The sequence below is a fragment of the Callospermophilus lateralis genome, chromosome 2 (genome assembly GCF_048772815.1).
Source record: "Callospermophilus lateralis isolate mCalLat2 chromosome 2, mCalLat2.hap1, whole genome shotgun sequence".
Lineage (NCBI taxonomy): Eukaryota > Metazoa > Chordata > Mammalia > Rodentia > Sciuridae > Callospermophilus > Callospermophilus lateralis.
The window spans coordinates 153,448,051-153,467,654 of record NC_135306.1 but is presented as its reverse complement, the minus strand read 5'-3'; the positions used below and the strand labels follow the sequence as shown (position 1 = coordinate 153,467,654).

The 19,604-nt window shown below is 36.1% G+C and overlaps 2 protein-coding genes across 2 annotated transcripts; both read left to right on the top strand.

Annotated features, from left to right (window-relative positions):
• The first annotated feature begins 636 nt into the window (after positions 1-636).
• On the top strand, positions 637-1,572 carry LOC143391386 (olfactory receptor 51B2-like). The gene has a single exon (XM_076844087.1). It carries the CDS (start codon positions 637-639, stop codon positions 1,570-1,572), a length of 936 nt encoding a protein of 311 aa, XP_076700202.1.
• Positions 1,573-7,022: 5,450 nt separating this feature from the next.
• LOC143391385 (olfactory receptor 51B4-like) lies at positions 7,023-7,957 on the top strand. Its single transcript, XM_076844086.1, is given in 2 exon segments — positions 7,023-7,230; positions 7,233-7,957. Coding segments are annotated over 2 exon segments (933 nt in total).
• The last annotated feature ends 11,647 nt before the right edge of the window (positions 7,958-19,604 follow it).

Below are 19,604 nucleotides of genomic sequence, written 5' to 3'. Positions count from 1 at the left end.
AGACGTCATTTCAATACTTGGGTCAAGAAAGACTTGGAGTTTTTAATGTGGGACTCAAGTAGGACTCCAGGAAGACTGAATGCTTTTAGACATGGTGTCATCTGCTCAGCTCCATCTCTCTCCATAAAGGGATCATGACTTTTGTTAGAATTCAATAAAACATTGACATTCAATTTCAAAACTAAAGTAAGAAAAAAAATTTTAATTAAAACTATGTCTTTATTATTATTGTAAAATATAAAATCAAATTTAAATGTAGCAAAATACCCTGAAACCAAATAGCAGTGTAGCTAAATACAGTTGTCATTCTTTTGTATGAATTTGTCATCTTTTTTTGTAACCATTATTGCTTCGAACATATTTCAGCATGCATGCAACAAACAGTAGAGCATCTTGCTATAAAAATAATGTGCTTTTTAATTAAGAAAAATTGTAACCATTGACCTAATATTACATGTAACTTTAGAAAAGATCATCTTTCCTTATCCCTGATACACCCTCTAAGACTCTGCTATTCTATAAGAAAACTGTATGCATATATCAATTAGTTCTTCCTAAGTATGAATATTGTGATTGAAACCGGTGGGGTTTGGGGTTCCTAGTTTTCATACATCTTTCTCCACTTGTGAGCAAAGCATGTGGCCCAATGTTAGTGCTGCCCCGTTTCTGTTGAATGGCTTCCCAGGTCTGGAGGCATCTTATCACTGGATCTCCATTCTCTTCTTTGCCATCTATATCTCTGTGTTTCTGGGCAATGGCACACTCCTCTACCTCATCAAAGATGACTGCCACCTCCAGGAACCCATGTACTACTTCCTTGCCATGCTGGCAGGCACAGACCTCACAGTGACATTGACGACAATGCCTACAGTAATGGGTGTCTTATGGGTGAATCACAGGGAGATAAGCCATGGGGCCTGCTTCTTACAGGCCTATGTCATTCACTCCCTTTCCATTGTAGAATCAGGCATCCTGCTTGCCATGGCCTATGACCGTTTTATTGCCATCTGCTTTCCTCTGAGGTACAAATCCATCCTTACCAACTCCAGGGTGATGAAAATAGGTCTGGGGGTACTGCTAAGAGGCTTTTTATCTCTTGTGCCCCCAATTCTGCCACTCTTTTGGTTTCCATATTGCCGTTCCCATGTTCTTTCCCATGCCTTTTGCCTCCACCAAGATGTCATGAAACTTGCTTGTGCTGATATTACATTTAATCGCTTATATCCGGTTGTTCTGGTGGCTCTGACGTTCTTCCTAGATGCTCTGATCATTCTCTTTTCTTACATCCTGATTCTGAAGACAGTTATGGGCATTGCCTCTGGAGAGGAGCGAGCTAAGGCCCTCAACACTTGTGCCTCCCATATGAGCTGTGTCCTGGTATTTTACATCACTGTGATTGGCCTGACCTTCATCCACAGGTTTGGGAAACATGCCCCCCACGTGGTCCACATTACCATGAGCTATGTCTATTTTCTCTTTCCTCCATTCATGAACCCAATTATATACAGCATCAAGACCAAGCAGATTCAGAGGAGCATCATTCAACTATTTTCTGGGTATAACAGGGCTTGAGACATTACTTCAAAATCTTGAGATCCTAGAATTCTGAGTCTTGTGCATAATAAGAAGGAACCTCAGTTTTATACATAGTCTTCTTTTTTTCAGAGTTTAAGAGACCTGCATTTTTACATGAATCTCCAAGGTATTTTAAGCAATGAATCTATCTATCCATTGATGAACACTAAATGCACTAAATCTATCGATGTATCCATGTATCCATCTATCTCTCTATCATTTATCAATGATAAAGAAAGTAGGAAAATGAAATTCCAGTGAATTTGGAGATGCAGAATATGGATATATACCTTAATAAGCAGGAAATATAGGGCAGTTCAGAAACTATATGTATAAAATGTAAAAATAAAATTTCAGAAGAGGTCCAGATATGTGAGAAGTCTGGGTCAGCCACAGATTACATAAAGAAAAATATGCAAATACAGATAAATTTAGTGGCCATAGAAAAATGTATTGGAACATATGAATTGAAGACCATGGAATTGATGTAGCCGAACTACCCTATTTCTAGATATGGTTTTCTTTTCAGATGAAACATATCCCATTTATAAAGCTTTACAGTAGAGTTTCTGTGAATTCATCAATTGCCATTAGTTTATTTCATGAGTTGATTTGTTTCACTTTATACTGTTTTCTTTAAATTCTGAATAAAATACTTTTGATATATCTGGCAGATAAAATGCTGACATTGTAGTTTTTGACTATTCATTTCACTTTTATATGTTTTATTTCTAATTAACATGTAACAATTATATATATTTACATGATACAGTGTGATTTTTCATGTATATGGTGTATATGTATATGGTGTATAATGATAAAATGAAAGAAATTAGTATATCCATTATCTTAATCATTTATCACTTGTTTGTGTTGGGATCATTCAAATTCTTTTCTTCTAGCTATTTTGGAATATGCAATGAACTATTATTTACTATAGTCACCACATTTCACTAATGCTTCAATGAAGTGTAGAAGTTCTTGCTTTCAATATTTGGGAGGCTATACACCTTGAAAGGGAATTGATGGGTCAAATGGTAATTTTATGCTTAAGTTTTTGAGACACTTCTAAACAGTTTTTTCCAACTGCTGCACCATTTTACATTCCTGCTAGCAATGCTAGGGGATTCCAAATTATCCACATTCTCTACAACACATGTCATTTTTTTATTGCTTTGATCACAGTTTCCTTAGTAGGTATAAACGTGGTCTCCTAAAGTGATTTTAGTTTGGTTTTCTTTAATTATTAATGAGGCTAAACATCTTTTAATTGTAGATTGATTGACAATTTTTATATCTTTGGATAAATGTGCACCGAACTATTTTTAAACCAGTCTATGCAGATGTTCTTTTAAGTTGTTCTGAGTCTGGAGAATTGAATCCTGAATTTCCACTTCATGTTTTTGTCATAAAGTCTTAAATATCTCACAGAGAGTTTCTTAAAACACTTATTAAATTATTGATGCCTTTACTTATATATGGTCAGATTCTACTTCAATACCACTCTCCATCTTTTTGTACTATGAATAATCTAATCTGCTTCCCAAGAGGATCCCTAGAAGAAAAAGCTAATTAAAAAGTAATTATTATATCCATTATCTTTATCATTTATCATTTGTTTGTGTTGGGAATCATTCAAAATCTTTTTGTCCTTCCTGGAGGAAGGACATTTTAAATTTAGATCGTTTAAATGTATATATATATACACACATACATTCATACACACACACATACACATGCATACACTTACATATATACATATATACATGCATACATATATGTGTAGATGTGTATGTACATGTGTATATATATGTGGAAGTGTGTTATATACATTCATGTATATATTTGTGTGTGCATATATATATTTCACTTGACTAGAATAGTGTGACAGGACAACACATAGGAAAGAAGATATAATTATTTCAAAACTAAAAGGTAAGGCATCTGCATTTTAAAATAGTCTGGGCAGATATTCTTTTGAATTTTTCTTAGTCTGGAGACTCCTTGAATCCTTACTTTGCACACCATGTTTTTATCATTATGTCTTACATAACTTGCAGAGAGTTTCTTGAAATATTTATTAAATTATTGATGCTTTCCCTATTTAGGGAGAAAAATATATGCTCATAATTCATTTACAATAATTATTTGTTCTAGTCTTCTTTATAAAGAGCTCTACATTAGGAATAAAGAAAATATGTAGAGAAATGTAATCTAATTTATGTAATGCTTAAAAAATAGATTATGGGAGAAGTTTCCTATGTGACAAATGTTCTGAAATTTTCTCAGATTGTTTTAATTGTGAAACTTAATGATCTTCAACAAATACTAATGAATACTAATGAATACCGGTTGAAAACATGAGATTGAAATTTGGGTCAAAGAAACCTGGATCTGAATTCTCATATGCCACATACTAGTTGCTAAAAACCTTAGTCAAGTTGCTTGACCTAGGGCTCAGTTTCCCCACCTAAAGCATGTAAATAATAGAATGTGCTCACTTTCTTGTATGCACTCACTTTTCCTCTCACAATCATTAGGCATTTATTCCTACCATTCTACTGAATTTGTCAAGATCACCAAAAGACCTACTTGCAAAAAACAATGGGCATTTTTCCATTTTTATCTTATTTGGGAACTCTGATATTATTTACTGTTAAACTACAATGCTACTTATATCTCTAAAATTTCTTTTCCACTGTTTTTTTTTTTTGAAAACAGATCACCTTTGCTACCCTCTTATATATCTGCCTACGTATGAATTCATTTTCTTTGAGATTCTTTCTTCCTACTGCAAAGGGAAGTTTTTCCTAGGTTCCCAACTTTTCTTTCCAGATTTCCTCTCCCACTTTTATTAGTACCTAAGCTAACATGTAAACAATAACTTGAAAGTTAAGATCTTTCAGATTGCTCTCTGCAGCTATGGCTTCCCATTGTTAGTTGAATTAAAAATTACACACACATAAGTGTATGTTTAACTAATTTTTTTCTAAACAAGAATAGATTCTTAGGAAAAAACTAAAGTATAGGGATTAGAGTCAGTAGACACTGACTATAAAGGGCTTTGCAGATTATCTGGCACTGAATAAATTCTTGTTTGTTTCTGTAAGAATGGGAAGAGATGATAGTGAGCTCCAGTCACCTCTGTGTCCCATATGAGACTTCTTGGTTCACTTGATGGAAATACAAAATTCCACCCAAGTTATGACAATTGTTAACATCATATGCCACATTTCAGGAGATCCCTTAAACTGAGCAGCTATTCCTCCTCACAGATTTAAGTATGCAGACACTGTCTGGCACTATACAATTTTTTTCAAAATTAAATGTCAGTGTGGCTGCTGCTAGGGACCAAAAACAACAAATAAGGTTCTCTTCTACTTAGGTCAATACAAATACATTAAGAGATATTAGTAACTATTTTCAAAGGACTTAGCATATACTTTTGATACCTAAACACTGACCAATCCAAAGTCTAAAACTCATAGCTTTGGCTGAAAGCACTATAATCATATTGGATCTTCTCCTGCTTCTTAGTTCTGGTCCATTTTCAGGGTAACAGTAGGACAACACAGGTGTTTTTCCCCTGTTCTGCACAATAAATTGTGACATTTGTCCATTCTTCATGTCTCTTCTCCATTGCTATTAATTAAGCAGAGTCAGAATGTTAAGGGAATGAGGCAGCACAAATTATGATTTTTGATGATGTACATATCACTCTTATTTGGGTACATAAGGGTTGCTTAGTTGAGCCCCACAGAGATTGTGATTCAATGTACCAAATCAGTTGGCAATTTTTCTTTACCTATACCAACAGAATGTCTTCTATTTCAGTCCTCAAAATGTCCTTTTTATCACTAACAGTGTTCCTTGAAGCAGTAGGCATTTCTATAACTCATTCACTTTCTTTTATCCGAATCTCCTCACAATACATGGCTTATTATTAGAGATGTTTCCATATGTCAAAAATGTATTTATTATTGTTTTTATGGACTTTTATAATATGGAAGGGTTGCAAAGATTGCTATCATCTCACTCTTCCTGAATTCCATTTCAGAGGTATCAGTAATGAATCTTATGACAGAAAATTATTTTAAAAAATACTCTGGAGATTCATAGATTCAAAAGAATTTCGGAAAATAAATGTCTCCATTGTCATTCTTTTTTATATTCATTTTTCCGTTATAGTTAGACATAATACTTTTATTTTATTTATTTATTTTTTATGTAGTGCTGAAGATCAAACCAAGGGCCTTACATGTGCTAGGTGAGCTCTCTACCACTGAGCCACAACCCCAGCCCCTCCTTGTTCATTCTCTTTAATACTTACTGTAATAATTCTGCTCCAGTATTTCCTGACTGCATGCAAACAGAATAAGATCAAAATACCTTGATCTTATAAGATTACAATTATAAATAGACCATATTTCAAAGACCCCTGTGAAGCCATTCTTAATTTTTCTGGATATGGGCTTAAATAATCTATAGAAATGTCTCCATAGCAATGTAAGACATCATTTTTCCCCCTGGGTACCCTGAAATCCCCCTACCCTCAACTATCATTGTAAAGTTTATGCTTTCAACCACCAATTTCTGATATTGCTATTGCTCTTCAAATAAACATTTTTTTCCCCTAAATCTATGGCTGTATATAAGTATCAGGCTTCTCTGGAGACCTTCAGTCTAGAGGTCTGCATTCTTTAAAATTTTTCTTTAGGAGTTCCCAACAAGTGCTTTTTTTTTTTTTCTGTTTTAAAGTTTGTCTCCAATGTTGCAACACTGAAAATTCAGAGTCCCAACTCCCCCAACTCAACACACCCTTCTAGAATGAGTTTGCCACCTTCTTCTGGTTATTCAGAGTTCTTTAGATAGGAGAAAAAGTTCTCTCCCATGTATGGTACAGTACATTTAACATAGCAACATTGATTACAATATTTCTCAAGCATTTAATATTGGTTGACTAATTTCTCTTAATCGAGCATTTTCCTCAGTGATTAATTTTTAAACAATTATTTGTTTCAAAAGAGAAAATCTGAACTGATGCAAATTGAATAAAAATGCAGCAAAGGCCTATTTGAGAAATAATAGCAGATGGAATAAACTAGTGAAGAGAATGAAGTTGGTCTGAAGGTGAGCGATTTGAGAGTTGGAGTCAAGGTTACAAAAACACAGAGGTGTGATTGAAAAACCAAAAGTTGTGTGCTTCACAATAAAGTGTGATTATTATCATGACTGTTATTACTATTATTTGTTACTCTAGGCAAAGGCTTAGTGAATACAGGCTTATAATTGATGAAGTCTGATACAACATACAAAAACTTACATGTTTTGAGGTGAGAAATGGCCTCATGGTGTGCTACAAGAAGACCGTGAGAGAGAGAAAGAATACTGTTTATGTAGACACCATAAACCCTGAAAAAAATCTTCCCTCCACCTGCAAAACCACCATGTGGTCCAACAACACTGCTGCTCCCTTCTTGCTGACTGGCTTTCTGGGCTCAGAAGCAATTCACCACTGGATCTCCATCCCTTTCTTTTTCATCTATCTCTCCATCCTCTTAGGGAATGGCACACTTCTCTTCCTCATTTGGAATGACCACAGCCTTCATGAGCCCATGTACTACTTCCTGGCTGTGCTGGCAGGTACAGATCTTGGATGACATTAACTACGATGCCCACAGTCCTGGGTGTCCTGTTGCTGAACCAGAGGGAGATTGCCCAGGGTGCCTGTTTCACTCAGTCCTACTTCATCCACACACTAGCTATCGTAGAATCAGATATCTTGCTTGCTATGGCCTATGACCGTTTTATTGCCATCCGCTCTCCTCTGAGATGCAACTCCATACTTACCAATTCCCGGGTAATAAAAATAGGTCTGGGGGTAATGCTGAGAGGCTTTGTGTCTATCGTGCCCCCAATTTTGCCACTCTTTTGGTTTCCATATTGCCGTTCCCATGTTCTTTCCCATGCCTTTTGCCTCCACCAAGATGTCATGAAACTTGCTTGTGCTGATATTACATTTAATTGCTTATACCCAGTTGTTCTGGTAGCTCTGACGTTCTTCCTAGATGCTCTGATCATTCTCTTTTCTTACATCCTGATTCTGAAGACAGTTATGGGCATTGCCTCTGGAGAGGAGCGAGCTAAGGCCCTCAACACTTGTGCCTCCCATATGAGCTGTGTCCTGGCATTTTACATCACTGTGATTGGCCTGACCTTCATCCACAGGTTTGGGAAACAAGTCCCTCATGTGGTCCACATCACCATGAGCTATGTCTACTTTCTCTTTCCTCCATTCATGAACCCAATTATATACAGCATCAAGACCAAGCAGATTCCGAAGAGCATCATTCACCTATTTTCTGGGCATGGCAGAGCTTGAGTATTTATTATAATGTCTTTTGAGATTGCCCTGATTTCTGGGTCTTTCCCATTATTAGAAAAAAAAAATCTTGGTCTACCCAGTTTTTCAGAGTTAGAGTTAGTTATAAAAAAGAAGATGGACTTGAGCAGCAAAATCATGTATGCATCCATTGTAATAAAGAAGAAATGCCTGTGATCTTGAAGAAAAGGGATATAAGCAACAGAAGTAAGGGAGATAGAACAATCTATATCCAGTTTCCCAAAGAAGAGTAAATGTTGGAGGCCTCCCTAAACAGGAGATAAGCACACCTCTTTAAGCCTTGAGTATGGAGGTATTGGACTGGCATTGCACCAGCTGCAGTGCATGTGGACTTAACTCTGTTCAGCAAGAGAGGTGCACTCTGGGATTGGGTGTCACACTAGGGGGCTGAGCTTGTGCCCATCTGATCAGTGTAACACAATCCCTTGCCTTATTTGGGTAGAATGTTCTATGGAATGCTTCCCCCTGAATAAAACTGGGGTTCAGAGTCCGTGGCTCTCTTGCTGCTCTTACTCCTTGCCTCCTGCCTCCCTTGCTTCCCTTGCCCTCCAACGTGGGAGCTTGAGCTTACTGAGCTGTCTCTGACCTAGGAAAAAGGTATTTCAGGGTCTGTGGTCTTTTCGTTGCCAGTCCAAATTCACACGGAACGAACCTGAATCCCACATTCATGCGGGACGTGCAGACCAGTAATTTTCTTTCAGAAACTGCCAAATTAAGTGGACTAAGATAGCCTGGTTTTCTTCCCATATTCCTACCTTACCTCCTGATGTTTTTATTCTGACAATAGTGACTATTGATTTAGACTTCACCTACCATTTTCATTTCCCTCACTTCCTTCTCACATAAAACAACTCAGAACATTTTTAACTCATAATTTTTTTGTTCTTTTCTGCTAAGCAATACAGAAAACCTGGCAAAAGTAATGCTATGATTTAGGCATTTTTCACTGATGGCATAATGTGCGTCTTTACCCTTCTTTAAAGTGTTTGTAATTCTTTGTGTTGTCCATCCTGCTTGAACCATGATCTACCACCTGTAGTTAATGTCATAGGTAATGACACTCCAAATCTACTGTTAATTCTATGCTAGTGTTTGGAGGTGACCTATCCTAAATGTCCTTGTCTCATCTAAGAAACCTTTTATACCAATGTCACATCTAGGCAAATCAGAACTCTGAAGATTCAGAGAATTCTTTTCAAAAGCAAAAGCTAAGCATCAGAAATTCCTACAAATTAGATGTGCTGTTTTGATGCAGCACAGCTCAAAACTAGTAAGTAGCTACTCCTATATTATTCAGTAATTGTACAGATGGTTAGAATGAGTTCTTGGGCTTTTTTTTTTTTTTTTTTGGTGGTGGTGGTGTTGGGGATTGAACCCAGAACCTTATATATGTGAGACAAACACTCTACCAACTGAGCTGTAGTGGGAATATGGGAGAAATAGACAATCTCTAGATAGGGCAGAGGGGTTGAAGGGAAAGGGAGGGGGAATGGAGTAATTAGTGATGGTGGAATATTATGATCATTACTATCCAAAGTACATGTATGGAGATATGGATTGGTGTGAATTTACTATGCATACAACCAGAAATATGAAAAAAATGTGCTTTATATATGTAACAATAATTATAATGCATTCTGCTGTCATATATAAATAAAATACATTTATATAAAAAATTTAAGTTCTAGAATACGTTCTTCGAGAAACTCTGATCAAATCACCCCCTTACTACTGAATTTTAGGCTATTTTAATTTTATTAGGTAATATTAATAATTCTTGCATAAGCATTTTCACATACTCATCTTTGAGTATTTATCTGATTATTTCCTTAAAATAAACTTTGAAACTCAAAAAAAAAGAGTTCTTGGAAAGTTTGCCACTTTTTTGTATTTCTTTCTATACCATTTATTTATTTTTCTAAAGTTGCATCCAGTATATTTAATTTAGGCACCTAGGTTTCTAGTTATCTTTGCCATTTGGTCTGAAATTCACATTATTTTAAAATATAAATTACTTATAGAGAACGTACATCCCTATTGACCACTGGAGGTATAGCAGTAAAAAGAATATAAAACAAGTTTAGTGGTATCAAAATTTTCATGTAAGTGAAAAATTTTGTAGAAGTGGCAAGTGTAAAGTGTTATTAGAGAGGGATTTCAATGCTATTTCCATGAGTTTGTAGGCTACAACAATAAAGGTCTGTCTCATGCAAATTAAGAGATAATGTGCTACAAAGCACAATTATTTGTGTTATAGAATTCTAAGAAACAGAACTATATGAATATACATATGAAGTGATGGGACCTAATGGAAAACTCACATTTATTTATGTGGTAGCAAGAAATATTATAATGTGATTTTACAACATATTGATCTTTAATCCTGTATCAATTGTCAAAAAACCAATGAAAAAAGCATTAATATTAAAATTATGTATTGTGAATAATTAATAAATGCACATTAATGGATTTTAATTTTAAATGAAACTCATACCTATGTATTCCCTTTAAAAACAACTTCTTACTTTGAAGACCTTTTTGATTAATAGATCAACATCAACTCGCAGATACAGCAATATATAATGACATGTATCACACAATTGAAATAAAAACAGGGTTCTTCCAAACAAGTGCAACCTCTAAAAAAGTCTCTTGGTGTCCATCCTCACTCTGACCCTGACCACCGGTTTGCTGAGCCTCAGATCCTCCTTATCCAGGGCATCTTGAGTCAGGACTGACCTGAATGAAAGCAGGCAGCATGGCCATCTGTCTTCTGAGGGCTGGAGTTTGAAAACTATTCTCCTCCACACTGTGATCTGTTAGGGGAGTAATTGTGTTTCCCCCGCAGCTTAAGGTCTTCCCAGGGATGGCATCCTCCTGTTCTATTAATCCCCAAATGCCTTCTTTAAAAAGATAAAATTTTTATGTGGTATGGTTAGGGCTGATTTATTGAACTTGTGACAGGCTTTTATTTCTCTCAGTCATAGCAAACATCCTATTCCAGGTGTTGTTCCAAGAGTTTTACAGGAACTAATTTAGTTCATGTTTGTGCCCATTCTGCAGTTCTTGAGAAGAGACAATAAAAACATCTAAGCAACACACTGTGTCAGAATTCTATTTATGGACACAGAATTTGGCAATTATTTCATAATACTGAGATATTTAATGAATGACTTAAACATGGTAGTGAAGATATTACAGGTTTTTTTTTTTTTTATCCATTTGAAATCTGAGAAATCTCTTTCACCTGCTCCATTTCCAAACATTTTACCAAACCTTTAAACATTCCCTTCTCTAGGTCCTATCACCTACCCTCTTCTTCGTGTGTGGTTTGTGAGCTTGGGTATGCCTAGACACACATGCATGTGGAAGCCGTGGGGGATGTTCCCTATCTCTCCTGACATTTGACATTCTCCAGGTTTCAGTCTTTAGTTTCCTCATCTGTAAAACAAGGGCATAATATTGGATCTGGTGTGTTCTAATTCTTTCTTTCTCTCTCTCTCTCTCTGTTTCTCTTTTTCTCTCTGTCTGTATTAATTGGTGTACTGTAAAATTGATATAGAACAGTTCCATCAGTCCAAAATAACTCCCTCAATACTGTTATAGTCACACACCCAACCCCTAACTCTGGCAGTCACTGATCTGTTTTCTTTCACAGTTATGTTTTTTTTTTTATCTTTTCAAGAGTGTCCTACCACAAAACTCATAGAGACTGTAACTCTTTGAGTTTAATTTCTTTCACTCAGAATAATTGTGATTTATCTATGTTGTAGGATTTATCAATAGCTCATTCCTCTTTAATTAAGTAATACCACTAGTATGGATCCCATATCACATGGATGTAACTCTCTTTCTGTCAATTCTCAATTATTTTCAGATGGTTGATGTCAACTTCCACATTTACTCATTTTTGACCACGCTTTCCTATGACCATCCCTGAGAAATTTCTCCCAGCCAGAAAGGTTCCATGCCCAAATTATTTATTTATCTTTAATTTCTCATTTTTTTTGTCAGTTCATTATAGTTCTAATGATGGGATTTGTTGTTCCATATTTATGTATGCATGCCAAAACTATATAAAGGCCAGATTCTTCTCTTTCTTCTGTCTTACTCATTCACTTCATAGAAGTCACTCTCGTCTTGGCATGTCTATATTATGTTTATCATTCTCCTCTTTTCTTTATTCTCTATCCAGCTCATGAGCATTCCCTACTGAGACACCCTCCCAAACCACTCCCTTTTTCTCGCTGCTGACTAATTCCCCTCATTGTATTCACTGGCCTTGACACTTCTGATAGTCCACCCCATATTCTTGGCATCAGTGTTAATTGTTATCACTGTGGAGCAGCTGGATCCAAAAGCATGGTGGATAGCTAGAAAACAGGAATCAAAACTCACAAAATGAATTGCAATAAGACTAAACATTAACATTCAACTTTATAACGACAGGGGGAAATACCAGAATTTTTCTGAGGAAGTTTGACAAGCAGAGCCTGGATTCTCATAAGAGTTCAGGATATAATCACAACAGGATAAAGTCAATTAGGTCTCACTGTTACTAGGCATTGTGCTGAACACTTCACTTTTACCTACCGGATTCTCACACAAATACTTTAACTTTTTTTTTTTATTATTATAATGAAGAGACTGACACTAGAGTTCATTACTTAAATAGGTTAAGTATTTTATCCAAAACCATACAATGTTCAACTTAAACAGATTTATCCTTAAGAAGAATATATGGTAGAAGTTTCTCTCTTTTTTTTCTATGCTGGTTGGATGAAAACTGAAAATATTCAGTCCATCTATCACACTTTGCATTGGACTTCAAACTTCTGTGAGTCTTCTACATCTAAATTAAAATATCTGGGAACCCAAGGTATCATACCCAAGAGAATATGTGGGTAGATGTTCCTAACAGAAAGGGGAATTGTGTTGGCAAGGATATGTATTTTTTAAGTGTTTTTTTTAAATTAAGTTGCTTTATGTTTGTATATAGTAGTGAGATTCATTTTGACATAATCATACATGCCTTCTTTCTTACCCCTCAATCCCCTTCTTCTTCCACTGATCTCCCTTCTATTTTCACAGAATACTTATTCATGAGAAACAGGATCTAACTTTCTAAACATTTCTAGACTAACCATTTTATCTGAGAAGAGAAGTTTACCTCACATCTTCCTCTGAGCAGCAGTTATTACAGGTACACAATTTACATAATCTTTCTTATCCTTGGGCCAGATCCCAGTACTGCTTGGCCCTGCTTGGTTTTGCATTAATATAGAGCAAGTGACTTTTTCTGAACAGGTGACAGAAGTTGTCAAATATGGTTGATAACAATTAATTGTATACTTTAAAATATCTAGCAGAGAAGATTTCAAATGTTCTCAAAGCAAAGAAATGATCATGTCTGAGGTAGTGCATACATCAGTTGCCCTGATCTGATCATGTCATGTGTAATGTCACATTGTATGCTTGTATTGAAATATCACATTGTACCCACAAATATATACAACTACGTGACAATAAAAATTAAACATATATTTTAAAATGCTAGTAAGGTAATAATGATTATTGTAATGGCAATGATTATAATTGTTATGGCTGATACTATGCCCAAGGCATTGTTGATATATTAGCTCATTTAACATGCTCAGTAAATCTGTAAGTCAGGTACTATTGTAACATCCTTTACAGATTAAGATACTGAGGCACATAGCCATAAAGCAATATTTTAAGATCAAGTAGCTGGTAAATAGCAGATGGCTGAAGTCTACCCAGGATATTTGGCTCCAGAATATGCCACACATCTCTTAAATATAACAATTCATGACAAAATACTTTGGAAAGCCTAAGTTATTTGTTCTGATATAAGATAGAGCTTGGGGTGAGAGAGGCTTAACTTGGTTACAGATTATGAAATCTGGTCTTTTTCTGGAACTTCCAGTCTTATTTGGACTGCTTAGGCATTATAAAGATAGGACTCTTTATGTTTGTGATTTTATAGTAAAGGTTCCTGCTGTTTTGAGAATCAATAGGTGTGGGATTTTGCTAGTTACTATGACTAGGATGGCAAAAACAATGCTGGTAACTAAAATCTATGTATTTCTTTCAGATTTTGAGCAGCTCTTATGATAAAACTGACCATGTGTCTGGTTATGACTCAAGTAATGCATAGATAATAATGTGTCCAAAGCATAGGGACTTCTTATCATTCACTGTCTCTTCCTCCATGTGGCAGAAAGTAAAGGGCTCTGAGATGGTGAAGTTAAAGTCTAGAAAGAGTCTGAATTTCTGAGCCACTAGTGAAGAAAAGCACACAAGAAAACCAGCTGACCATCAGCATCTGACTGGGACATAAGTGTAGACCCAGATTGCATGAAAAACTGCCTAAATTAATAAAGCAAATCATCTCTCTGATGTTGCACATTCATACTTATCTGTGGCTTATTTGTTTTACTTCCACATTAATCCACTCAATTCCCAAATTCTGCTCTACATCATTTCAAGCTCTCACCTTAGGGACTGAGATAAAGTGACTATCAGTCCAGTTCTTGACCTCCAAAAATAATAAAGATACTCTTAATCTACTCTACCAAATTTGCTCATTTCCTCAGTGTCTCCTAGAGTGATCATCATTCATGATTTGCAAGGAATCATGGAGCATTTCCTAAATCCACGATTACTTCTTTAACGTCAAATATTTTAACAATGTCTCAGAGTTTGGAATAGATTTAAAGCAAAAGGTTTGGACTTCACCAGTTGTAGCCAAGGTAGCTGACACAAAGAACTTTCTATTTTTTTTCTCATGACATTTCTAGCTGTAAGGCCTCCCTTCCTGGCTCTCTACCCCACTTCTATTTCTTCAACACTTTCTTCATGTGCATCACCATCATCCTGGAAAACTTTAGGATAGAACCCTCACTCATCAAGTCCATGTTCCTCTCCATGTTGGCTGAAGTGGCCTTGGATTTTACCTTCACCATGCTTCAAATAGTTATTGGGATATTATAGTTCAGTTCCTCAAAGTTCAGCTTTTATGCTTCTACCAATTATCTTTTTTTCTAAGATGATCCTTCATAAAGTTTTCTACCATATATCATATAGGTATTTGCTACTATCTATATTATGCCTCCATCTATATCAACAAGTCATATATACTCTTTGCATGACAATCATTTGTTGCTCTATCCTGCCTGTTCTTTTCCTGATCTGGATCAAAGGACTTTTCTTTTCTTGTTCTCATCATATTTTGGATTCTTTTTGTTTGTTTGTTTGTTTTCTTTTGGTACCAGGGATTGAACTCAGGGACACTCAACCACTGAGCCACACCCCCCAGCTCTTACTTTATATTTCTTTTAGAGACAGGATCTCACTGTGTTGCTTAGGGCTTTGCTTTTGCTGAGGCTGGCTTTGAACTTGCAATCCTCCTGCCTTAGCCTCCCAAGCTGCTGGGATTGCAGGCATGCACCACCTTGCCCAACATCTTTCTTATTCTTCCTGCCTTCATCTGAACATGGTCCACTTAGATTGAGCTTGTGTCTAGACTAATAATTAGTGTACTAATGTTGTTCATCATACAATGATATACATTGTAATTAATTATTTTCTATGCATTTTTGGAGAAGTCTTTGATCAATTTATTGGTTCTGGAAAATATCTGGTTCACTATGCTATAGTGGTTTTCTTTAGTAAATACAAAGACCTGTTCCTCCATTTAGCATCCCACATCCTGTTGTCCCACACTCAGTATAGCCTAAGAGACCACCATGAAGAATCAAGATTTCAGTGGTAATCACAATAACAAAGGAAAAAAATGGCTGCACTTAAAATATTATTTTAACTTTTATTAATGGATTATATTTCTGACACATATCTGACAAAACTGTAGAAAAGTAGCCTGAAGTAGTTATGACCACTAGAGGGAACTAATGGACCAAGACAGGTGGAGCAATGAGAGAACAGTTGAAAGGATCTCTTGATTGAAGGTGGTTGTCACTGTAGAGGGACAGGACATTGGGGTACCCCTCCTAACTTCTTCTTTTTCATATCATGTCTCCTGAGAAATGTCTTTACTTCTTTCCTGTTTCTAATAGTAAATCAAAGGATTATAAAACATCTCCTTGGATTTTGAAAATACTCCTGTTGCAGAGTGTCTGTGTGGGCCTGTGTACACTTTGGAGACTAGATTCCAAATTAAATTAAATTGTCCAGTGTCATATATTTGTTCCGATGACCGAACTCAAACTGTGGTTTTTCTAATTGTATTTACCACATTCCTAAACATGACACCAATCTGCTAGATTTTGGAATTATTTATTATCACATGATTTTATGGGGATGTTGAAACAGAGAGACAGGGTGCTATTCCCACAGAGTCTCACATTTAATTATGCTAAGCAATTGAAAGAGACTTGCAGGGCATCATGGGGACCACAAGGGGTAGCAGAGTTGTATTTCCACTTTATTTCTGCCTCTGACAACCCACAATTCCACTAAAAGGAAGCCTAAGCTTTTATATAATATTCTAAGTTCTAGCTTCTTTGTTTATCTCTATGAATGAATGGATAGATAGAAAAACAGTTGTTTTCATAGTTACCTCCCTACCCTTTTTAAGATACTCCTGTTGCAGAGTTGAAGTACCTTGCCTTAATTTAATCTAAGTTAGATTCTGATACTAAAAGCATTCAAAAGATTTGAAAACCAATTTCTGACCGTAATTTATGCTTCATAGATGGCCAGACAAAAAGGTGACAGGAGTCTGTTGAAAGAGAGTGAAAACTAATGCCACTCTTTTTTCTGCAGCTGGCTTTCCAGCTCCTTAGTCCTTCAAGTCCCTTTCCTAATGCAACAGACCTTGGAAGCAGACAGGAGACTTGAACTTGGTCAACAAAAGATAGAAGAGTGTCAGTCCCCAAAGGCAAAGAAGAAACTTCTTAAGTCTTCTCTAGCTGGGAAGGGAAGCTCCTCTGACAACCTGAGGAAACAAGAATGAGGACTCCACTGGCACTTTATAGACAGCACTGCCATTCTGGAGGTGATGCTTACCTCCAGGCAGAGCAGTTCTGAGACCACGAGATATTTGCAGAGACTTCCTCCTGAGAGTAACTAGACAGCACCCTTTGGCCTCTCACTCCTCTCTCTACAGTTGGGAAGGTCCAAGTTTCAGACTTTTGACAAAGACAGTACCTCTTCCCTTTTTAGTTATAAAAAATGTACATTGATCTCAATGTCAGTCACAATTTTGGAATGTTAACAAAGTGTCAGCTAACGTTGGGCATCCTTCAAATAGTGTCAAGAATTAGTCATCAAAATTTTGCAAAAATAAATAAAAATTAATCAATAAAAATAGTAGATAAAATATTGCAAAACATTTCCTTGACTGTTTTTCATGTGTCAAATCCTTTTCGTGACTTGTTCCTTTTATACATTATCTCATTGTTATTTTCCACCCTGAGATACTTTATAATATTTATAATATTGATAGAAAACTGAAGATCAAAGATGATAAGTTTTATTTTCTGGACTTGGGATGGCTTTCTTTAAAGTTGTGGAGTTAAATCTGTTGTCAATTAATGAAAAAAAGTACACACTTTCTTTCTGAGTCATTGAGACAGGAAGAACAGACAAACTATGAAGAATGAAGTTTTCAAACTTCCTTGACAATTATGTAGAAACTGACATGAGGACCTCAGAGTAGGTGTTTGGGGAAGATAACGGTTTGAATGAGATGGCATGCAGTGCAATGATCTTGCCATCACTTTTATATAAGAGGTGATACCAAGCATCTATAGACCACCCAGTGTTATTCATTTCTTTAGAGGCAGGAATAGCCATGTCCTGAGTTTATAGATCTTGACCCCTTTGCCTTCTCCTATTCAAGACCCAGGTCAGAATGAGATGACTCGCCCCACCCTTGTGCTAAGATGACTCGCTCTAAGGTACAGCAGTGGGAGGAGAACCTGTCAGGGCTCTGATAGCATTATCTACTGGGCCAGGACCCAGGAGGGGCAGGCGGTAGTTTTCCCTCCTAGTTCTGAACAGGGTTTGCTCATTTATATATTTAGATTATATATTTATTTTAAAAGAAACAAACAGGCGCCTACAGTCCTCTTTGTGACAGAAACTACATTAAATATTTCAGATTCCATTTGTTCCTTCTCTCATAGTGAGCCCAGTCAGAGGCAAAGTTTCCATGCAAGCAGAGAAGATGGCAATTCAGGAAACTTGAGTCCTCACCCAGACATTTTTATGACAAAATTAATCATTTTATGGAACTGCCTTTCTCAACCTCGGCTTCCTTCTCTGTAAATAACATACTGGAGTAAATTATTCCCTGTGGTTTATCTTTTAACATGGAAATTATATCACTTAAATTTATAATAGGAAAGACCTAGACCAGGGAAGTCATTGAACCTGAGTCTCCTCAACTAGTAAGTTACTCCCAGGTTTTCTCATTAAGGACATCTTCTTTAGCTAGGCCCACTGGGCCCCAGATGTGTGGGTGTTGTTTTTCAGGTAAAAAAAAAAAAAAAAAAAGGATGCTACTCTCCTTTCTATTCTGGTACACCTTAGGGGAAGAACTTGACACTCTCTCCACATACTCATCTCCAATAACTTATTTCAGGTATTCAGACCCTTTACCTTAAAGAAGTCTTAGCAGAATCAAACAGAAGATAAGAACACAACCTCTGGAGCCAGACTGCCTGAGTAGCTGGCAACTCAGCACCTCTTACTGGCTGTGTGATTTGTTCCTTCATCTGTAAAATGGGTTTTTAACATGCTTGAAAAAATTCCATGCATATTGACAAAGTTAATTATTTGAAGAGTTTAAAGCAATTCCTTGTATATACCAAATATTCAAAGGTTGCTGTTATATTTTTGCACTTAACTGCAACCATTGTTCATACAGCTGACAACTATTTTATTCTGCATTTTATGTCAATTTAATAAATATTAATAAAAAATTAACTAACATTTATTGAAGACTTACTATGTTTATTGTAGGATTAATGTGTTAGATATTGTAACAAATGTTTTGCATAAATTATCTCATTTAATACATTTGAAAGAGTAGAAGTGCATAATATTAGCATCCCTTCTTTATCACAGTGTGGAAACTGTTTTTAACTTTCCACACCATGTACAAAACACTTACATACGTATACACACCTACGCTAGCAAGTATTAAAGTTTTAATTTAACTTGAAATATTTTCCTTCACTTTTCAATAAGTATTTACAACTGCTTTGTGGCACTCTATGCAGGATGTTGGGATTTCAGTTTAAGCTACAGCTCCTGCCTTCAAGATGCTACTAGTCATGTTATGTGTGACACACTCTCTAACCCTCTGTACTCCCCTCTCCTCAATTACTGCAAAGTTACACTGCATTCCTTTATAGCTGGCTCTGGAATGGTAGTCTGCTTGCTTGACCATAATGTCCTTGAAATCAGGAAAGACTACACTAAGGAGAGAAGGGGTGGCAGTTATGATCACTGAGTTTAGTTAAACAGTTGACTTTGTGAATTCAAGGGCTATATCTCCATTGTTCATTGTTATGTTTACAGAATTTGTTAAAAATGCACATATTTTGTGTTATTCATGCATACGAATGCTCCAATATAA

Coding starts and splice junctions, on each gene's coding strand:
- LOC143391386 (XM_076844087.1), top strand. CDS start 637: ATGTGGCCCAATGTTAGTGCTGCCCCGTTTCTGTTGAATGGCTTCCCA.